Source organism: Dama dama, chromosome 4, assembly GCF_033118175.1.
Source record: "Dama dama isolate Ldn47 chromosome 4, ASM3311817v1, whole genome shotgun sequence".
Classification (NCBI taxonomy): domain Eukaryota; kingdom Metazoa; phylum Chordata; class Mammalia; order Artiodactyla; family Cervidae; genus Dama; species Dama dama.
The window spans coordinates 69700386-69720743 of record NC_083684.1 but is presented as its reverse complement, the minus strand read 5'-3'; the positions used below and the strand labels follow the sequence as shown (position 1 = coordinate 69720743).

The window sequence follows — 20358 nt, the reverse complement described above, 5'->3', positions numbered from 1 at the left end:
ACTTCGTAATCATCAGGGTTTGAATGCCTTTTAGTCTGTCCCCTGGTGTTGGGATTTTCATTTCGTTGAATGGTCTCCTTTGCTTATTTTTATGTTGGGTGGTCTTTTTCTTGATCTGTGGATGTAACTTTGCAGCTTATATGTATGTATTAAAAATTATCTATTTCATTGTTGTTGCTGTTTTAATTTTCCCCCTGGATTTTATGGTGTTTTTCTCATTCCACAATTTGTCAAATAAGTTACTTTTTCATTTCTGTCTTCAGGATATCTCACTGAAAGCCCTCCCCCTCCAACCAAGAGATACAAGAGTCTCCTCCTTTTTCTTGAAATACTTCTGTCCCCTTGTGCTGTGCTCTGCTTAGTCACTCAGTCGTGCCTAACTCTGCAACCCCATGGACTGTAGCCCGCCAGGCTCCTCTGTCCATGGGATTCTCCAGGCAAGAATACTGGAGTGGGTTGCCATGCCCTCCTCCAGGGGATCTTCCAGATCCAAGGATGGAACTCAGGTCTCCCGCACTGCAGGCGGATTCTTCACCATCTGAGCCACCAGGGAAGCCCCTTACTCGTCTGCATTTGGATTTTTTTGCCCATATTGTATGCAGACTGTTTTCTTCCAGATGGAAAGCTAATCATATCAGCATTCCTTTGAAACCAGTATTTTTGCCCTGACTTGAAATCTGTCTTCTGTCATACACACACACACTCTGAGATCTATTTCTAGACTGTCTTCTGTTCCAGGGATCTTTGTCTCTTCCTGTGTCAGGACATGTGTGCTGCTTTAGATCGGGGGCCAGGGGAGGGGGGATATTTTTTGTAAAGAAAGTGGTGCAGCATTGGGACAGGAGCAGAAACACCTGGGGGCCAGGAAGCCAGCTGGAAGCAGAGGTGGTGGGCTCTGCCCACCCCCACCCCCAACTGTGAGGCCAGATCAGGGAGAAATAAGGACCCAGCTGCTTGTAAAATAAAGTCTTCCCTTTTATTTCAAATCAGCCCATTCCCAAGTTGGGTGCTGCAAGTGGAGAGCAGGGGCCCTAAGTCCTCTGGGGTGTGGCGGGGGGCTGGAGGGCACTCTCATCCCTTCAGGGATGAGGGGTGATGGGGCTGGCTTTCTCCTCTCTCCCCACCAAGCCTCCAGGCCCTGGCCTGCCCCCTGGGCTTACTTCCAGGGCTAAGTACATGGAGAGGGGCAGGGCAGGGAGGCAGTCCTGTTTAAGGTGTCCGTGGCCAGGGCATTGTTAGTGGTGGGAGCGCAGTGAGCTGGGTTAGTGGGGTCTTCTCCGGCAGCCGGGGAAGGAACTGCAGAGAGAGGCAAAAACGGACCAGATGCAGGTGGGAGGGAGGGAAGGAATGAGCGAAGGAGGTGCGGTCAGGGGCTGGAGGCCGGTGTCAGCCTAGACGCTCACCAGAAACGGAGACCAGGCTCCAGTCTGGACTGGAGAAAGGGCTCAGATTGATGACTGCCACTGCACGAAGCGCTTGGATTCCTGCCAGGGAGATGTGGGTAGGGGAGGGCATGACTAGGGAACTGGGCTTGGCGATGTGGGCCCTCAGACCAGGACTTCAGGCCCCCAGCCCCTGCTCCCTCAGACCCCGGGGGTCCGGTACCTGAGGGTTGAAAGGGTCATCATCGTCTGTGTCCTCGTAGTCGTCACTGGGGTGCAACAAGGGGAGTAGCAGAGAAGCAGGAAGGGGGACCCGTGAGGGCGTGGTCCCCAGCAGTGGCTCGATGGTGCTCCCCATCCCCTCCCCCAGGACCTCAGCCCCCTCCCCCCTGACCTGGGCGGGAAGAGGGCCCAGGCGCGGGGCAGGCTGCAGAGGACGGTGGCCAGGGCCCCGGCAGACAGGAGGGAGAAGAGCAGCAGAAAGAGCAGTCCTTCCAGGGTGTCTTCACACAGGCCGCGCAGGGCTGCGCCATAGTCCTGGGACGGGAGAGATGGGAGGGGTCAGCGGGCAGTGCCCACGGCCCAGGCCATCCACCCAGCTGTGCCTCACTGAGAAAACCCCTCAGCCTCTCTCTGCCACAGTTTTCTCTCCTGTCACGGGAAGCGCTCAGCGCACGGTAGGTGCTGTGGTCACTGTCGTTTATCACACCTGCAGGCATGACCGCAGTCATGCGTCCATCACTGAGAACCCACCATCCCACGCCCAGCCGCCGCCGCAGCTTGGCCCTGATTGAGTGCCGGGCTTCTCGTCCCGGACACTTCCCACACTGTGTGTTTTTTTTTGGGGGGGCGGGATGCATCCCTGGCCTCCGCCCACAGCACCCTCTCTCGGGGCTGAGACCCCCAAGGATGTCTCCACACACTGCCAACTGTCCCCCAGGGCAAAAATCCCTGGTTTAGAACAACACTGAGAAGAAGGCTTTAGCAAAACAACTGGCGTAGACCTGCCCCCCTGCACGGTAATGCCTGCTCAGTAAACACTGGCTGATACGGCCGTCATCTCTAGAAACCAGCGATTCCTGAATGCCAGGCTCTCAGTCATTCAGCAGGAACTGGCCTGAATGACAGACGGCCTGCTCGGAGCCAGGCGCTGCTCCAAGCGCCGGGGTGACTTCGGTAACCAAGCCCCAGAAGGTCACTTCAGACCACGAGGAGCTGATGAGAGCGGCGGTTTGGAGAGTAGTACTGGGCGCCCCTCCCCTCCCCGCTAAAGCAGAGATGGTACAGGCAGGAAGGAACCCTGCGGTGGGATGTCCCTGACCGCTCCCCGAGGGGGAGGGGGCCGGGAGGATGGGGGTGCAAAGGGCTGAGGCCGGAAACCAGCCAGGGCTAACCACACGGGCCCCCGGAGGTCAGGCGAGAAACCAGGACTTTAATCTGCAGGCTGGGGGAACTGCTGGAGGCTTCTAAGCGGAGGAAGAAGACCAGATTGCGTTTAAAAGACTCGCTGAGCTCCCGGCTGCTATGGGGAGAGGGAAGAGGCTCTGCGGCCGTCAGGAGCAGAGGTGCCGGCGTGGGCTGTGCTTGGAGTCCAGAAGGACTTGCTGGAGGAAGGGTTGTGGAGGGTAGGGGCAGGAAGCCACAAGAAGAGGCCTAGGTTTCCGGGTCCAGGCAGAGGCTCCCCTGGCAGCATAACTTGGGGAGGGGGACAGGGGTCACCTTGTGCAGGCCACGACAATGTAGCAGTGCCACCAACTGGTGGAAGCTTCCTTCTGTCACATTCAGCGTCTCCTCCAAGGACAGCACAGGCTTCTGCGGAGGGAAGGGGGGTGGTTATACCAGGAACTCCCCGGGCTCCGCCCACCGCGCCAGGTCCCGCCCCTTATACCCGCCCCACGCCCTGGGCCCCGCCCACAGACGCCGGCCCGCCCCTTCCTAAGACTCCGCCCATACATCTAGGCCCCGCCCTCTCCGCCCGCCCCACGCCCCGGGGCCCCACCCACAGCCTCGGCCTGCCCCTTCGTGGGCCCCGCCCACGATCGCTGACCCGCCCCTTCCTAAGACTCCGCCCACCGCTCCAGGCCCCGCCCCCTCCTCCGCCTGGGAGTCGGGGTGCAGGGGTAGCACCCGGCCCGCCGACCTGCGCAGAAGGGAACTGGGGCACAGCTTCCCGCTCCAGGCCCTGCAGCTGGGAGTGGATGTTGGCCAGAGCTCGCTGGGACAGAGTCAGCCTCTGCGAGAAGACGGAGGGAGGGAGGAAGGCCCAGCGGTTGACCCTCCCCCGTCCCCTCTCCTCCCACACCCGGGCCCCTAAATCCAGGCCTCAGCCGCGCCCTCCTCCCCCGGCTGCCTCGCCCGCAGCCCTAACCTGTTGAAAGGGGTTGGAGACGGCCTGGTTGCAGAGGAAATAGTAGTTCAGGATGTCTGAAGCGGGAAGGACGAGAAGGGAGGCCGTGAGCCCCGGGATCCACCCCGCGGACAGGCGGCGGGGCGGGGCCACACTTTCCACCCTCCCCGCTCAGGGAGGGCCCTCCTGTGGTCCCGCTGGCCTCGCCCTCCGCGCCCCCACTCTGCTCCAGCGGACTCCCTTCTGCTGCAGCCACAGCCCGAATGCGCTGATCTGAACACCCCACAGTGCTGCTTCTGCACCTGCCCTGACCCAACTGTGCTCCCCCACTTTCTTCAAGTGGCCCAGCCCGCCCCTCTCCCTGACCCTTTTTCTCAGCGTCTTTATCCCTTCCCTCGTTTCCAGCCCGCCAGGGCATGTGCTGAGAGCTTCTGCTGGGCAGAACTGGGCAGGGCTGGCACCCCCACCCCACCCCAGGCGTAGAGGCCTGAGGATGCAGGGCGCGCCCCCGGAGGTGTGATCACCTGAGCCAAGGCCGGTCTCCTCCTGGGTCAGGTTCAGGATGTAGCTGTCTGGACTGGAGCAGAAGTCACTGAGGCCCTGAGAGCGGCACAGAAGGGGCTCGGACAGACACGCCCCCGCCCCACACGCCACCGGGTCCAGGCCCCCAGTCCCTCCTCAGACCCAGGGGTCCAGACCCCGGCCCCTCCTCCCTCAGACACGGGGGTCCAGACCCCCCCCGCCCCTCCTCCCTCAGACCCAGGATCCAGGTCCCCAGCCCCTCCTCCTCTGACCCGGGGGTCCAGACCCCCCAGCCCCTCCTCCCTCAGACCCAGGATCCAGGCCCCCAGCCCCTCCTCCCTCAGACCCGGGGGTCCAGACCCCAGCCCCTCCTCCCTCAGACCCGGGGGTCCAGACCCCATCCCCTCCTCCCTCAGACCCGGGGGTCCAGACCCCTGCCCCTCCTCCCTCAGACCCGGGGGTCCAGACCCCAGCCCCTCCTCCCTCAGACCCGGGGGTCCAGACCCCATCCCCTCCTCCCTCAGACCCCATCCCCTCCTCCCTCAGACCCGGGGGTCCAGACCCCCCAGCCCCTCCTCCCTCAGACCCAGGATCCAGGCCCCCAGCCCCTCCTCCCTCAGACCTGGGGGTCCAGGACTCCAGCCCCTCAGCACCTAGAACACTGGCTTCAAACCGCAGAACCTGTGAGCCTGTCTCCCAAGTCTTGTCTCTCAGGGTCTGAGGCCTCTGTCCCCCTCCTCCCCAGGTCTGGGAGTCACGGGCCTTCAGCCCCTGGAGTCTTGGAGCCCAGGGGCCTGTCCCCACCCCACCCCCACCCCCACCCCCTGGTGCTCACCACGGCTGTGGCTGCCTCCAGGCCCATGGAGCCCCAGCTCAGGACCAGAACCAGGAGACTCATCACCGTCATCCTAGTGGGGGAGGAGGGGTGGGATTGGAGTTCTGGGGTTCCTAATCTCCCACCTCACCACTTCCCACCCCAGATCACATCACAGCCCCACCCCTCCCCACCAATCTCTGGAGCCAAGGGGATAACAGTTAGGGGCAGAGCAGTGGGCAGGGGGAGGGTGGGCCTGTAGGTGTTGACGTCAAACTGAACATCTGGCCCTTCTGGGAGGTGGGGGTTGCTCCGGACTGTGGGACCATGGGAGGGCGACTTCCTGGCCCTGGGCCCCGGTGCCCAGCTCTGAATTCCGCAGGAGCTCGCTCCCAGCTTCACCCATTGATCAGACTCCAGCTCAGCCCAGGAGTGGACTCAGCTCAGGGCTGAAAACACCTCCTGGTTTTTCTCTTTGTAGGGGAATGGATCAGCATTGGAAGGTGGTCCGTGAGCGAGAAGGGAGCCTGTAGGGGGTCACACTGAAGGCCCAGCCCCAAGTCCCAGACCACCCGCCATGCTTACCATCCCCAAGCTTCAGAGGAGGGCCTGGATGGGATAGCAGGCCCGCTCACCCCAGGGGGGAGCGTGGGGGTGGTGGTGGGCACCAGTGTGGGCCCCCTCAGGGCCAGAGAGGATACAAGGGCTCCTCTGAGTGGGATAGGCTGGCCTGGGTGGAATCTCAGCTCCAGCACTTTCTGGCTGTGCAATCCTGGGCAAGTTACCTAACCTCTCTGATCACCAGTCTACCTTTCTGTTAAATGGGGAAATGGGAAGGACCTCTTTGTAAGGTCAACGCGAGGGTTCCAGAAGAGCATCAGGCATACAGAACGAACATTTCAGTAAGAGTGTGGTCCTTAATTCCATGCACCACGAGACAGGCTTCTGCCTCGCGGCCCTCATCTGCCTGCCAGACAGACCTCTGACAGCACCTTGGGTCACAGTGTTCTCATGGCAACCAAAGGGGGCAGTGATCACCCCCGTCCTCAGCAGAAGCATTATTACTATTATTGCTTTTCTGGGACTTTGGTGCACTCCCTGTGACAAGGACAGTCTGCTGCCCCAGCCCCTCCTGGGCCACTCTGGGCCCCTACATGCCTGCCCACCCAGGAACTCTCTGGAGGTTTGTGGGACAAGGGAATGAAACCAGCGTGAGCCTCGGAAAGACGGCGGCCCCTCTCACAAGAGTGCCGTGGGATCTCGCCCTGTGACGTGCGCCACCGCCAGGAAGGCCACCTGGACTTACACGATCACCAGCCACTTGCTCTGCCTCGCCAGGCCCAGGAGGGTGAAGAGACAGACCAGTAGCTCCAGGAGCAGCAGGAGGACGTAGGCAAGCCACCTGGGGAGGGGGCGACAGGGGGGAGGCAGAAGCAGTCAACCCAGCCTTTCGGGCGTCCAGGCTCCTGGACTGGGACACGCAGAAGGTGACAGCACCCTCACGATGGCCCACGTCTGCCTGGATCTCTGTGATCTCCCTGATGCCCAGTCTCCAGGCCTCAGCCAAGCTCATCTGTGAAACGGGTGCACGGGGGGCCGGTCACTATCGCCATTTAGAGCACAGGGCCTGAGGCAGATCATTGTAACCGCACCCACACGAAGCCACGCACAGCCCCATGACTGGCACCCATGATTTGGCCTCTCGGAGCCCCAGCCCCTTCACCCCAGGCTGGAGAGTCTTAGCGGGACTTGTTCCCAGGCCTGCATCCAGCATCCCAGGGCACAACCCAAGGGCTTGGTGTCTGCAGGCCGGTGGGCTGGGCCGCAACGCCACCCCTCTGCTTCCTGCCTGCCTGCGACTTCTGTACCTCGGTTTCCCCACCGGTAGCTCTTGGGGAGAAGAGCAGCGCCTACTTCCTAAGGCTGTCGTAAGGCCGAGAACCCAGAAAGCACCGAGGAGCATGCCGAGCACGTGGGCGCGCCTAAACATTGGCTTGAACGCGAATCAGGGTACTGAAGAATTCAGTATTAGTTAATGATCGACACGCTGACTGCAGAGGACAAAGCCGGTGAGCCTACAGCACAGTGCTGGCCCATGGGAGACGCTCAATAAATAGCAGCATTCTCAGCGGTCCCCACGTGGGCAGGGTAGCAAGGGAGCCCCCACCTTCTCCATGGCAGCCTCTGCTCAGACCCCCGTGGGGACTGACTGTGCTCCTTCCCCGGACCGTGGGAGGGTCAGGCTGTCTCCAGGAGGGGGAAGCTGGGCCCAGTGGCTCCAGCTGACCGCCAGGTTCCTTACATTGCCACTTAACGTGCTCCAGCCTCACTCTGGTTTCTGTAAGGGGCAGGCGGCACTTCTGTCCTAACCCTCCGTGAACTCCAGCAAAATTTTCTCTCTGGGAGAACCAGCCATACCCCCTGAAGGACTCCGGAGTGCCGGACAGTCTCACATGCATGCATGACTACGCGTGCACGCATGCGTAGTTGCTCAGTCATGTAAGACTCTTTGCGACCCAGTGGACTGTAGTCCCCCAGGCTTCAAGAGATTCTCCACGCAAGAACACTGGAGAGGGTTGCCATGCCCTCCTCCAGGAAATCTTCCCCATGCAGGGATCCAACCCACATCCCCTGCGTCTCCGGCATTGCAGGTTGATTCTTGGGTATATCCAGCAGCTATTTCTTGTAGATGGTGGGTCTGGCTCACCCTGGCAAAGCCTACACTCCTACACCCAGCCTCCCTGAAATGGAGCTGTGGCCTCTGGACTTGGTCATAACCCAGAACTTGAACTCACTGGGACACAGGCCTGTCTGATGCCCATCGTGGGCGTCCGCACTATGGGCTGCTTCAACCCAAGTATGCCTCCCCCTCTGGAGCACAGAATCCAGGTCAAAAGTCTTCCCTGTCTCTCTGCCCCTAAGTCTGGTCGGGGCCCCAGGTGTTGGATGAACAAAAGAAATCATTCCTAGCGGACGAAGCGACGAGGACTCCGCCGTGTTGGCCACTGGGATGGGTGACTGTCTGATGTCCAAATAACTCGTTCCCTCCCTTCCTTCAAATGTTACCTTCTCCTTGTGGCCTTCCTGGAATGACCGGTCCCCGTCCCCCACCCCCCAATCCAAAAACTGCCAGTCTCTGTCCCCAGACCTTCCTGTTCTCATCTCCTACCTAATTTTTCCACCCAGGACAGGAAGAGAGCCCACCCACCTGTATTCCTCTACAAAGGACACATCCTCGGCCACCTGCAGGGGGCTCAGGGGCACCCCCCGCCAGAAGGCCAGCCCCTGGAGCTGCTGGGCCACGGTTTCCGCCTGCCGCCGGGCGCCCCGGGCGGCAGCCACCAGCTCCATGCGCTGAGTCAGCACCTCCTCCAGCGTGGTCAGCTCAGTCCTCACAGCCTCATCCAGCCTCTCCACCATCTCCAGCACCTGGGCGCAGGGACAGAAGGAGGGGGGCATCTGGAGTCAGGGGAGGGTGTCCTCTGGGCAGGAGGGCAGGGCCAGGGTGGTGGGGGTGAAGCAGGAGTGAGCCAGGCCGGCTCCCTGGGATTGGGCACTAGGGCATCTGAGGATGCAGGAAGCGAAGGAGGGGACCCTGCCTGGCACGTGCGCTTCTGTGGCTTCTTCCAGGAGTTGGAGAGGTGAGCGGGTGAGCCCCAGGGCTGAGATGAAGCCTGGCATCCTAGGACTGAGGCTGGGGCCGCAAGTCTGGGTTCCGCGGCCCAGGGCTGCAACTGGACATGAAGTCTAACGTCTGAGGTTGGGCTGGGTCTCGGCCTGGCATCTGGAATCGTGGGGGTCAGAGCGAGGCTTCCTGGCTGAGTCCTGGGTCTCAGCGTTCAGGTCTCCCGCCTCGCACTTGGCCAGGGGCCAGGTCTCTGGCCCTGGATCTGCCCTGAGGGCAGGGTCTTGGTGTTTGGTCTCTGAAAGGTCTGAATTGAAGTCCAGGGCTGGATGCAATGGGGCTGGGGGCCTGGGTTTAAGTCTCTAGTCCCAGATCTGGGCTGAGGTTCTGAGGGTGCCATGCGTGGAGTCCTGACTGGCTGTCAGGGTTGGGGGGTTGGGTGGACAGTCTGAGATCTGCATGTTGGAACCTGACATTCTGAACCTGGGATCTCAGCTCTGAGTTCAGATCCTGTCTCCTGGGGGGCGGGGTGGGGGTTCCTTTGGCCAGGTGTGGGGAAGCAGTCTGGGTGTGGGTCTGGGGTCTGGCCCGTGCCTGGTCTCCTCACCAGGTGGTCAATGGCGGTGAGCGTGTGGTTGGCATGCAGTAGTGCAGAGCTGAGCTGGGACACCCCATCGCTGGTCTCACTGTTGCCATAGAAACCGATGCCAATGCCAGCGCTAAGAGGAGGAGGGAAGGGAAATCACAACCGGTCCTGGGACCCTGGGGGCCGCCCCCCCAACCTCCTCACACACCCAATCACGCCTCCCACCCCATCCCATTGGTCCAGCCCTTCGTGGGAAAGGAACGTCTCCAGCCTGGCCCCCACTGGTTGCCAAGGTAACCGAGAAGGTCTCACTCCCCCAGCCCAGGGACGTCATTGTGATGCTAATGGTGGGTGGAGAGGTGGCGGGGAGGGGGGCCCCCCAGATTTAACTCGCACCTCCCCGGAGTGAACCCCTGTCGTGCCCAGCCCCAGAGTGGGAAGTTCTCAGCTCTGGGGTCTGCCAGCCCCACACACAGCCCCTCTCTTCTTTCACCCAAACATCCAGGGCCCTCAGCACCTGTCCCTTCAGGCTCCAGCCATCCTCTGCCCCGCCTCCTGGGGGTTCCACGGGGCCACCACCTCCTGGGGGTCCCGGAGCCTGGAGCTCCCAGCCTTCCCCCTCCCCTGGGGACCCAAGTGTCTGGACAGCTGGGAGGGAAGCAAGGGAATGTGGGCCGATGGGCCAGAAGCCGGGCGCTCCCCCCCCACCTCAGTTGCCAGCAGACAGAGCTCCATTGTGGGGCATGAATACGGTCTCCAATCTCCCCTCACCCCCAACGTGCTGTGTCCCTCTGCGGAGGGGAGCCAGGGCCGCGCTGGGGTGGAGGAGGCCCGGACGCACGCCCTCACGGCTCCCAGCGCGGGCCCCGCCGCCCCGCCCCCAGCCCTGGGATCGGACACCGGCCGCTACCCATTGTCCACGGTCCCACAAAGCTGCTCTTGTTCCCAGGCTGCGGGGCTGGCTGTGCCGCTCCCCCGCAGGGCCTTTGTCCGCCTCCCCAGTCCACCCCGACTCGAGAGATCCCAAGGAGAAGCCCTCGCCCCCGCCCGCACCCCTAAAGCCCCACACGGGGGCTCCCTGCAGGGTGGCAGAACCCAGCTTGTTGCGGGGAGAAGTGGGTGCCAGCTCTCTGCCACTGTCCGCCCTGCTGACCCCCAGCCCCCACTCGAGGGTCAGGTCTTGAGCGCCCTGGTCTGTCCTGAGTGGTGGGGGGTGCCCTGCTGGGAGGCGGCCGCCCTCAAGGCTAGCCCTGGGTACCCAGTGTGTCCTCAGGTGCCCTGTCCCTCTCCGCTCTGGTGGTACCCCAGGAGGCGGCCCTGGGCTCCTAGGAGCTTTTGGGTCTGAAACTTCAGTCTGCCACCTGGCCCAGGCGACCTTGAAAAGTTGCTTCTCTCTGAGCCTCCCTCTTCAGAATCGGTCATGACAACTCTGAGTCCAGCCAGGTCACCGTGGGGAGGAGTCAGGCCAGCTCGGGTCTGCTCTGGGGTCACAGGCATCCCCTACCGTCCCTGACGGGGCCATCACTGGCTCCATGAGGGCAGGGCCCTTGTCTGGCTTGGTCAGGCTCCCCTGGGACTGTTGTAGATACTCAGGAAATAACTGCTGAATGAGGGTCAATGAGTTAACAAATGACATCACTAGTTCACATTTCCAGAGCCCAGCTGGGGACCAGGCACCAGACATGTCACTCACCCTCACCACAACTGGGAGGTGGGTATGACAATAGTGCCCATTCTAGAGATGTGGAAACTGAGGCCTGGAGGAGTTACATCACTCCCGCAGGTCACACAGCTAGTCCACTCAGAGACATCAACCCCAGCGGTCTCACTGCCCAGCCTTCAGCCCCTACCCCATCCTGCCAGGGAAGTCACATCTCCTCTCCTGGCCTCAGTTTCTCCATCCATCAAATGGGAGAGCAAGTGTCCCTGCTGGGACACCACCAGGCAGTCTGACGATAGAGAGCTTGGGGGGCCCTGTCCCCCTGCCCGCCCACCCTGGGGCCCCATTACCAGCCGACGAGAAGGGCAGCGATGCAGTTCCAGGTGACGCACCCTCCCCCCGGCGGGGGGCTCTTGGCCCCGGGGGGCTCGGGAGGCCGGCAGCAACAGAAGCGGATGAGGTAGACAGCGATAAAGATGAGGCTCAGGCCCAAGCCCAGGCCTGCCAAGGCCGCCACCAGCAGCAGGGCCTGGGGAAGGAGGTGGGTGACAGGGCGTCAGAGGGGCTCTGTGCGCCCTCCCCGAGTGGCCGGACATGCTGGGTCTGAGACCTCAGTGCAGGTGGCGGGCATCCTGGTGAGATGAGGGGCAAGCCCACCCCGTGGTTTTCAGGTCTGTGCTGGGGCTGTGCAACCTAGGGTTGGAGGGAGCTTCCAGCTGGAAGACCCAGGTCTTGGGTTCCAGTTCTGCTCTGCCCTCCAAAGGCTGTGTGACCTTCAGAGGGCCCGTCCCCTCTCTGAGCCTCGGTTTCCTCCCCAGCCAAATCAGGTAGTTGGAACGAAGCTCCATGTGAGGACATGGAGAGACCTGGACCCCGGAACCGTGGTGGCTCAGGGGGCTGGTGGGGGCGCTGCGGACTCCCGGTGGTGTGTCTGAGGCTGGGGGTGGCAGGCTTCCTCCTCCCTCCTCCCGCTGGTTCTCCCCACTCTCCCCCGAGGCTGAGCTCTGCACACCCACCGCAGTGAGTCTGTCACCCAGGGCCTCAGGGGGAGGGCATGACAGCCTCCCTGACAGTGTGCGTGTGCACATGCCTCAGAGATGGGGAAGGGAGGCTGAGGGTGAGGGCCAGCAGGGGGAGGGGAGAGAAAGACAGGATGGGGGAGACTCACACGGAGTGCGGGGGGCGGGAAGGAGAGACTCAGGGAATGAGAGAGATGGAGACGGAGACAGATCCAAAGGCGGGAGGACAGGGGTGGGGAGAGGAGCCTTGCACAGACGGGTCTCTCCTGTCGGAGGCAGGCTTTTCCACCGCAGTTCTGGGCTCTGCCCAGAAGCCCAGAGAGGGGCCGCGCTTTCCCTTCAGCCACACAGCACGCGGGGACAAGAGCGGCAGCACGCTCAGACTTCTGGACTCTCGAGCGCTGAGTCCTGGCTCTGCCTTGTCCTCATGCTGGGGTGTGCGTTCTGGGCATGTCGGTGAGTGTGCATGTGTGTTTTTATGGGAGCGCCTGCGTCTGCAGGCGTGAGGGGGTGATCTGTGTGCACTTGTGCGGTTCTGAGCACAATTCCTTGAATCTGTGAGTAGTCTCTGGTGGTGATGGGGTGTGTGTATGTGAGAGAGAGGTAGTATGTGAATGCAGGCATCAGTGTGTCTGTGTGAACACACGAGTGTGTGAATGTGTGCATACGTGAGTGGTACATGTGTGTGCATGGGTGAGTGTTGCAAGAATATCTATCTGTTTATGGGTGTGCTTGCTGGCTTGCTAAGTCGCTCAGTCGTGTCCCGCTCTCTGTGACCCCAGGGACTGTAGCCCGCCAGGCTCCTCTGTCCCTGGGGTTCTCCAGGCAGGAATACTGGAGTGGGTTGCTGTGCCCTCCTCCAGGGGGTCTTCCCGACCCAGGGACCGAGCCCAGGTCTCTTATGTCTCCTGCATTGCAGGCGGGTTCTTTACCACTAGCGCCACCTGGGAGGCCTGTATATGGGTGTATATGTGTGCATATGTGAGTGTGTATGTCTGTGTGCATGCATGTGTGCGAATGCGTGTCTGGCTGGGTGTGAGTGTGTGCCCCCAGCACAGTGGCGCCCAGCCCCTGATTATCTTCCCGGCTGTCTCCTCAGGGTGCTCTCCCTAGGGGGCGATGTCCCCTCCTGCCCGCGGGTTCCAGTGCTGTCGACAACGGGGCGCAGTGGGTTTCCCCGAGTGCTTCTGGCGGTGGCCGAGTGGGCACCGGCGCGGGAAGGTCTGCTTGGCCGTGAGCAGGTGTCCGTGGGCCGGGCTGGGCAAGCAGGAGGCCGTGGGCGCGGGGCTGGCGGTCGCCGCGTTGGGGGGAGAGGGTGGCGGGGAGCGGGCGGGGAGGAGCTGCTTACGGCCGGCTCAGTCCAGCCATGACCCAAATAGCTCAGAACACAGCACTCATCCCCGCTCTGCTTTCCTGGGACCCCCCTCCTCCGAAGCCGGCCAAGCCCCAGCCCCCTGTCCCGGGAGCTTCCCAGGACGGATCGGAGAGGTCCAGACCTCACAGGCAGAGCCCGGGACCCACCCCGAGGCTCCACCATCCTCCCCACCCCCGCCCCGCCCCCAGCTCAGCCAAGCCTTGCTCATTAATCTCAAAGTCAAGGACTTGAATTAAACTGGGTCAGGGGACCCCGTTCTTTCGCTCCGAGTGGAGCGTGACCCAGGCTGGGCCCCCTTCCCCAGGCACCCCGGTTTCCTGAAGGCTCCCACCCGGCCCCACCCTCTGGCCGCGTTTCTGTCTCCCTCCAGACCCCAAACCGAACCTCGTCCCCAGCCCGCCCCTCCCGTCCCGGGACTGGCTGGAGGTCTCCTCTCCCAGAATCTCCAAGTGATTTTCCCAGCTCTGGCCCTAAGACCCCTCACACCCCCAGCCCCATTTCAGGTTTCGATTCGGTCCCAGAAGCGCGGCAACCCCCAGCCTCTTCCCCTCCACCATGCCAGCGCCTGTCTCCTGGGTCCCGCCTGAACTGGGACGTGTTTAACTGGACTGCCCCGATCCCAGGAGGGAAGGGTCATCCTTTAGGACGCGGTGGACCTACCCCTCTGATGACGACCTTCCCAGGCATCCTCTCTGAGACCCGGGAATCCACGGTCCCCTGTCCCCTCCCTCCTCTGGGACCCTGGGGCCCAGGCCCCAGCCCCCACCTTATTTAAGGAGCTAGGGGTCTGGCTCCCTGCGCTCATCCCAGGGGAACCTCCAGCTACGGGTAACCACCCTCCTGCTCCCTCGGGTCCCAAAGTCCGGGCCCGGCCCCCACCCCCAGAGAACACAGGAATCGGCCCCCAGCCCCTTCTCCCGCGGGACCCAGAAGCTCTGGCGACCCCCCTCCCACAGACCCCCTGACCGCTCCCACCTGCTGGTATTCTCGTTCTTGGGGCGCGAAGGCGCTGGGCACCGGCCGGAGCTGGAAGTCGGCGCGGGGCAGCTGATGGAGCAAATGGACCCAAGCCGAGGGTCGGTAGCCCGGGGGCGCCCCCATGGCCCCCGGGGAAGGCTCCGCGGGGCCGACGCCGGGGCTGCGGGCGCCTGGGCTGCGGAGCGGGGCGCGGGCTGAGCGGGGTCTGCCGGGGCTCCGGGCTCGGGGGAGCGCGCGGGGGGAGGGAGGGGGTGGGGGGCGGAGATTGGGGGAGGAGGGGGGCGGCGCGGCCGGGCGGGGCCGGTGCTGCCCCTGGCGGCCGCGGGGCGCACTGCGGCAGCGCGAGCCCGGCTCCCCGCGCCCCCCGCCTCGGGGGGCCACCGCCACCTGCGGCCCGCGCTCCGGCACCGCTTCGCTCCCGGAGGCGCCCAGCAGGGCTGGGCTGAAAAGCGACATCCAGCAGAGGGCCGCGCGTACTGTCGTATCACCCTACAGCTCCACGATCCCTTTATCTTCAGGAAGAACCCTCGGATCTGGGTCGCCAGTATTTGCACAGCATTTTACAAATCAGTTACCAAGAATGGTCAATTGCATCAGTAAAATTCCTCACTGCTATGAGCGTATTCTCACCTGCAACCCATTTGGGTTAAAAGCCTTCTCCCACTCAAGTCTGTATAAGGGCACAGCTTCTCTACACAAACCTCCCTATGTGTACAGACCACTCCAGAGTGCGAACCGACAGGTCTGTGTACAGACCACTCCAGAGTGCGCACCCACGTGACTGTGTACAGACCCCTCCGGAGTGCGCACCCACGTGACTGTGTACAGACCACTCTGGAGCTAGGGGTCTGGCATGTGCACCCACATGTCTGTGTAAGTGTAGAAGGATTCTTCCCACTCAAACAACAACCCTGCTCACCCATTTGGGGACCCCTCCCATCTTTATAAGGATGCCTCCCATGTGTTAAAGAACCTCTCTAAACTGATTAACCATTACTTCCATGTGTGTGAGGATCGCCCTGCCCTTTGTCATTCATTTTACAGTTTATGGAGTATTTTTCCAGCCACTATGTCTGCTGAGTCTTAACAGGAAACCACCGATGTCACACTGATACAGGCGGAAGCAGAGATGACCCGACCACCTCAACACCACCACCCAGCCAGTCACTGCTGAAGTTAAGTTCCCAGGAAACTGTCCTAGGGGTTCCCCCAGACCTTAGCTGGGCTAGCTAGGTTTTGCTACCTGGGTCCCCATACACGGTCTCTCTTGAAGTGGGGAGATGGGATGGGCTGGGGTGGGGGGGTTGGAGAAAGGGGAGGTGGTGCTCCACCCATATGGCCCCAATATTTTGCTTCAGATTGGTGAGAAAGGCCTGGGGGGGGGGGCAGTTATCCATCTCATGACCAGGGAGGAAGATAACGGTGGTGGTGATGGTGGTGGTTGGGGGGGTCAGGATGGTAATGACAATGGTGATAATTATGGGGCTGCCCATGGTGATGCTGCAATGAGGATGGTGAGGGTGAGGAGGATGGTAATAATAGTGACTGCTGATGATGGTGAGGGTGAGGATGAAGGTGGTGATGGTGAAGGTGGTGATGATGGTGAAGGTGGTGATGATGGTGAAGGTGGTGATGATGAAGCTGAGGATGAAGGTGATGGTGAGGATAATGATGAAGGTAGTGATGGTGAAGATGGTGATGATGAAGATGGTGATGGTGAAGGTGATGGTGAAGGTGATTGTGAAGGTGGTGATGGTGAAGATGGTGATGGTGAAGGTGATGGTGAAGGTGGTGAAGGTGATGGTGAAGGTGATGGTGAAGGTGGTGATGATGAAGATGGTGATGGTGAAGGTGGTGATGGTGAAGGTGATGGTGAAGGTGGTGATGGTGAAGATGGTGATGGTGAAGGTGATGGTGAAGGTGATGGTGAAGGTGGTGATGGTGAAGATGGTGATGGTGAAGGTGGTGATGATGATGAAGGTGAGGATGAAGGTGATGGTGATGAAGGTGAGGATGGTGATCATGTTGATGAATGGGCAATCTGAGATGCCCTCTGATAGAGACTTGTTCTCCTTGACCTTCTGCCATTGCTCTCCAGGTCTGCTTCTCCTGCAGAAGACTATGGTTATTCCAGGGTGGTCCCCGAGCATTCCTAGGCTGAAAAAGCATCCCAGTACAATCTCAGACTCTATAGGCGTCTAATTCAGGGCTTGGGTGCATGAGGACTGCCCCCCACCCCCGCCATGGGGGGAGGGCTCAGAGCATAGGTCATTGCTACTTTGTCCCAGCCAATTCTTGCCGTGCGGGGAGCGGGACACCGCATCGCCAGATGTTCCAAATTTTCAAGAGACTACAGAAATGCGGATATTTTTAAAAGCAAAATCCCTCAGCTTTTAAATGTTAAAGCTAATTCAAATACAAAAAAATACTGTGTGGGCCAAATAAAACCTGTCCGTGGGTTGGAGCTGGCTGGTTTTTGTAAGCTCTGGTCTAGCCAGACACTGAGCAGCATCGCTGTGGAAGGGGCAAGCAGAGGGAAATGGGCCTGCAAAGAGGCTGAGAAGGAGCAGTCCCAAGAGGCAGGCAGGAAGCCTGGGGAGGCAACACCGCCACCTCCTCCAGGAAGGCCTCCTGATCAGTCTCTCTTGATGAAAGACAAGGGCAGGTCCTGGCTAAAGAGTGTAGCCTGTGCTCCCTGTGACTTACACTCTGGGAGAACCTTCTGTTTCATGGACTGATTGTGAGTACATATGGTTACGAGTCCATTTAGATGATGCTCAAGAACAGGCAGACTTAGCCTTTGGGGGTAACAGCCATCAGAACAGCGGGGACAGGGCTGCCTGGTGGGAGGGCGGATGGGTTCTGAGGATGACGCCATCGCTCCATACCTTGGTAAGGTTTTGAGTTGCACAAGGGTTGCTTCTCTTTTGCAATGCACTTGAGATTTGGGCAAATTTTGCATTTCACTGCAAATTTTACCCCAACGGGAAAAAAAAAAGAACCATTTAATGATACGCACGCTTCAGTATGGGGGCAAGTTTAGAGGTGTCTACAGTTTCCTTTGAAATGGATCAGTGTGCATGTTAGTCACTCAGTCGTGTCTGACTCTCTGCGACTCCATGGCTGCCAGGCTCCTCTGTCTGTGGGATTCTCCAGGCAAGAATACTGGAGTGGGTTTCCATTTCCTTCTTCAGAGGATCTTCCCGATCCAGGGATCGAACCCAGGTCTCCTGCATTGCAGGCAGATTCTTTACCCTCTGAGCCACCAGGGAAGCCTGAAATGGATCAGAAATGGATAAAAAAATAAATAAGGTGGATTGACAGGGGGATAGACAGGTAATAAAGCAAAATACTCATGGTAGCATCTAGGTCGTGGGTATCTATCTATTCAGTTTAACATTCTTTAATGTTTCATCTTTATTGAGATATTATTGATATATAATACTGTATAGGGTTCTTTGGAAACTTGTCTGTTCAGGTCCTTTGCTCATTTTATAATTAGATTATTTGTGGGGTTTTTTTTCCCACTGTAACATTCTTTCAACTTTTTTGCCTATTTGAAACTTTTCTTAATAAAATGTTGCAAAAAGAAAAGGGCAAGGCCATAATTATGCATAGTTGCTCAGTCCTGTTTGACTCTTTGCGACCCCATGTATTTTAGCCCACCAGGCTCCTCTGCCCACAGGATTCTCCAGGCCAGAATACTGCAGTGGGTTGCCATGCCTTCCTCCAGGGGATCTCCCCAACCCAGGGAGTGAACCCATATCTCCTGCATTGGCAAGTGTATTCTTTAATGCGCGCCACCTGAGAAGCCCAGGGCTGTAATTAGAGCAACACAATAAAGTAGTATTGGATCATAACCCAAATAAGAAATAAATGGCTGTGATTCCAGAATGATATAAATAATTGATCGAATAAAGTAAGATATAGATGAGAGAGAAGGAGCAAATTCTGCGTGCAGAAGAATTCTAGATAACTGATGTGGATACTCTACCCTCAAGGGTGGGGCACAACTCCCTACTCCTTAAGTGTGGGTTCAGCACGATGACATCCTTCTAAAAGGAACAGTATGAAAGTGAGAGAAAAGAGTAAGTTTGTAGCCAAGAAACCTGACAAGCCCTGCCTCCGCCAGGAATTCAAGGTCAGCATCAACAGTCCTGTTGATAGGCTGCAGCCTGGATGGGAGGCGAGGAGATTGGCATTTTACTTCCGTGGTTTTCCTCCCCCAGACCCGGACCCCAGGCTAGCCATGAGCAAAGCATCAGTCACACCCCAAGGCAGGGACTTCCCTGGCGGCCCGGTGCTAAAGGGTCTGCCTGCCAATGCAGGAGACTGTCTGAAACTGTTCATGGACCCCTGACCCAGGAAGATCCCGAGTGCTGAGGAGCAGCTCAGCCCGAGTATCACAGCCACTGAACCTGTGCTCTGGAGCCCGTGAGCCGCAACTGAAGCCACGTGCCCTAGAGCCGGGCTCTGCAACAAGAGAGGCCGCCCGATGAGAAGCCCAGCACTGCAAGCAAGGAGTATCCCTTCCCCCCGGGGAAAAGCCCACGCAGCGACAAAGACCTGCCCACGGCCAGAAGTGATCAGTAAACTTATGTTTAAAATACCCCAAGGTGGGGAACATCTTACAAAACACTCAGCGGGTCCTCTTCAACACTGTCAAGTTTGTCCAAAAACAAGGAAAAGGGGAGAAACCACCAGAGCTCAGGGGAGCCTCGGGAGACTCGGTGACTTACATTCACGTGGTCTCCTGGGCGGGGGCCTGGAACAGAAGAAGGATATGAGGTGGAAACCGCGGCGCTCCAGATAAAACGCGGGCCTTGTCTAACAATCGTGCCTGAACCAAGGTTCATGCGCTGTGACGGGGTACCATAGCCACATCAGATCTTAGGGGCGGGGGCAACGGGGGCCAAGGTGGATAGGAATTCTCTGTACCACCCTTGCAAACTTTTCTGGAAGTGTAAAGCTGTTCTAAAATAAAAAATTGACTTAAATAAAGCAATCCCATTTTTTTTTTTTTTTTAATGATAGAGTGAAAAAAAAAATCTAGGCTCACTGGTGCTCGCAGGAAGCAGCTCCATCCCTTCTTGGTCTGCCTTCACACTCCATCTGCCTGAGTCCCCTTTCCCTCCCCCGTCGCTATATGAGGAGCAGATATTCTACATTTTTCTTGCCATCTGGGGGTTTTCCACCTGTCCCGACTTCAGGGGGTCAACCGTCCAGCCTAACTTAATATCAGAATGTCCCCCTGGCATCCAGCTCGGTCACTCCCTGTTTTCCAAGGGGAGGTTAGAACTAAGATGGGGGTAAGGGGGCCGGCCCATGGCTGGCTTGCCCGCTCACCTCACCCTCTTTGTCCAGGTCTGAGACAGACGCTCCTTCCCATGTTGTGCCAGGCGTTCAGCTGCTGTCTCTCTGTCTCACGGGAATCCCCCTTCCTCCTTCCCTCAAGCCCACCAAGAATTCCTGCTGCCCTTCCTCAGCACCAGGTTTCTGCTGCTAATGATGCTCTCCAGCCAAAGACCGCCAGGAACACGCTTGCTTGCAGTAGAACAAGCTGGGTTTGTTGCTCAGCACAGTGGGGGAGAACCACGGGTTGAGAGGGGACACAGCCCAAGGGACAGGGCGCTACCAACTGCACTGTGTGCGCTCGGTCACCAGTCGTGTCCGGCTCTCTGCAGCCCCACGGACTGCAGCCCCCAGGCTCCTCTGTCCACGGGATTTCCCAGGCAAGATCACTGGGCTGGGTTGCCCTTTCCTCTTCCAGAGGAGTCTTCCCAATCCAATGAGCGAACAGGTGGTAGATTCTTTGCCCCTGAACCACCAAGGAAGTCCAGGGGCTGCCCAGGGTCCCCACCAAATCCACTCGCTGAAGTTGTCACCCTCAGCATCTCAGATGTGACTACACTTGGAGAAGGGGCCTTGACAAGGTAATGAAGTTAATGTGAGGTCATTAGAGGGGAACCCTAATGCAATATGAGTGCTGCCCTCACTAGAAGAGGGGATCAGGACACAGACACGACAGAGGGCCAGCCATCTGGGGACAC

At 59.5% G+C, this 20358-nt stretch overlaps 1 protein-coding gene across 2 annotated transcripts; it reads right to left on the bottom strand.

Moving 5' to 3' along the window:
• Positions 1 to 954: 954 nt before the first annotated feature.
• Positions 955 to 14431, bottom strand: TTYH1 (tweety family member 1). Of its 2 annotated transcripts, XM_061137036.1 has the most exons (14): positions 14306 to 14431; positions 11287 to 11465; positions 9298 to 9409; positions 8274 to 8494; positions 6372 to 6467; positions 5087 to 5159; positions 4254 to 4329; positions 3751 to 3806; positions 3523 to 3615; positions 3102 to 3194; positions 1777 to 1919; positions 1606 to 1651; positions 1404 to 1484; positions 955 to 1296 (listed from the first exon to the last, which is right to left on the bottom strand). In XM_061137036.1, the coding sequence occupies exons 1-13, from the start codon at positions 14429 to 14431 to the stop codon at positions 1446 to 1448; spliced, it is 1353 nt and encodes a 450-aa protein (XP_060993019.1). In that variant the 3' UTR covers positions 955 to 1296; positions 1404 to 1445. The 2 variants fall into 2 exon arrangements, with proteins under 2 accessions (XP_060993019.1, XP_060993025.1); XM_061137042.1 differs by lacking the exon at positions 1606 to 1651.
• Between the last annotated feature and the right edge of the window lie 5927 nt (positions 14432 to 20358).

What these genes read in the sequence shown, in the direction of transcription:
- TTYH1 (XM_061137042.1), bottom strand. Translation starts at nt 14,431, where the DNA reads ATGGGGGCGCCCCCGGGCTACCGACCCTCGGCTTGGGTCCATTTGCTC. An exon ending in AAGAACGAGAATACCAGCAG is followed by an intron (nt 11,466 to 14,305) that starts GTGGGAGCGGTC and finishes CTCCTTCCCCAG; the next exon opens with GCCCTGCTGCTGGTGGCGGC. An exon ending in GCTGCCCTTCTCGTCGGCTG is followed by an intron (nt 9,410 to 11,286) that starts GTAATGGGGCCC and finishes TCCTCCTCTTAG; the next exon opens with CGCTGGCATTGGCATCGGTT.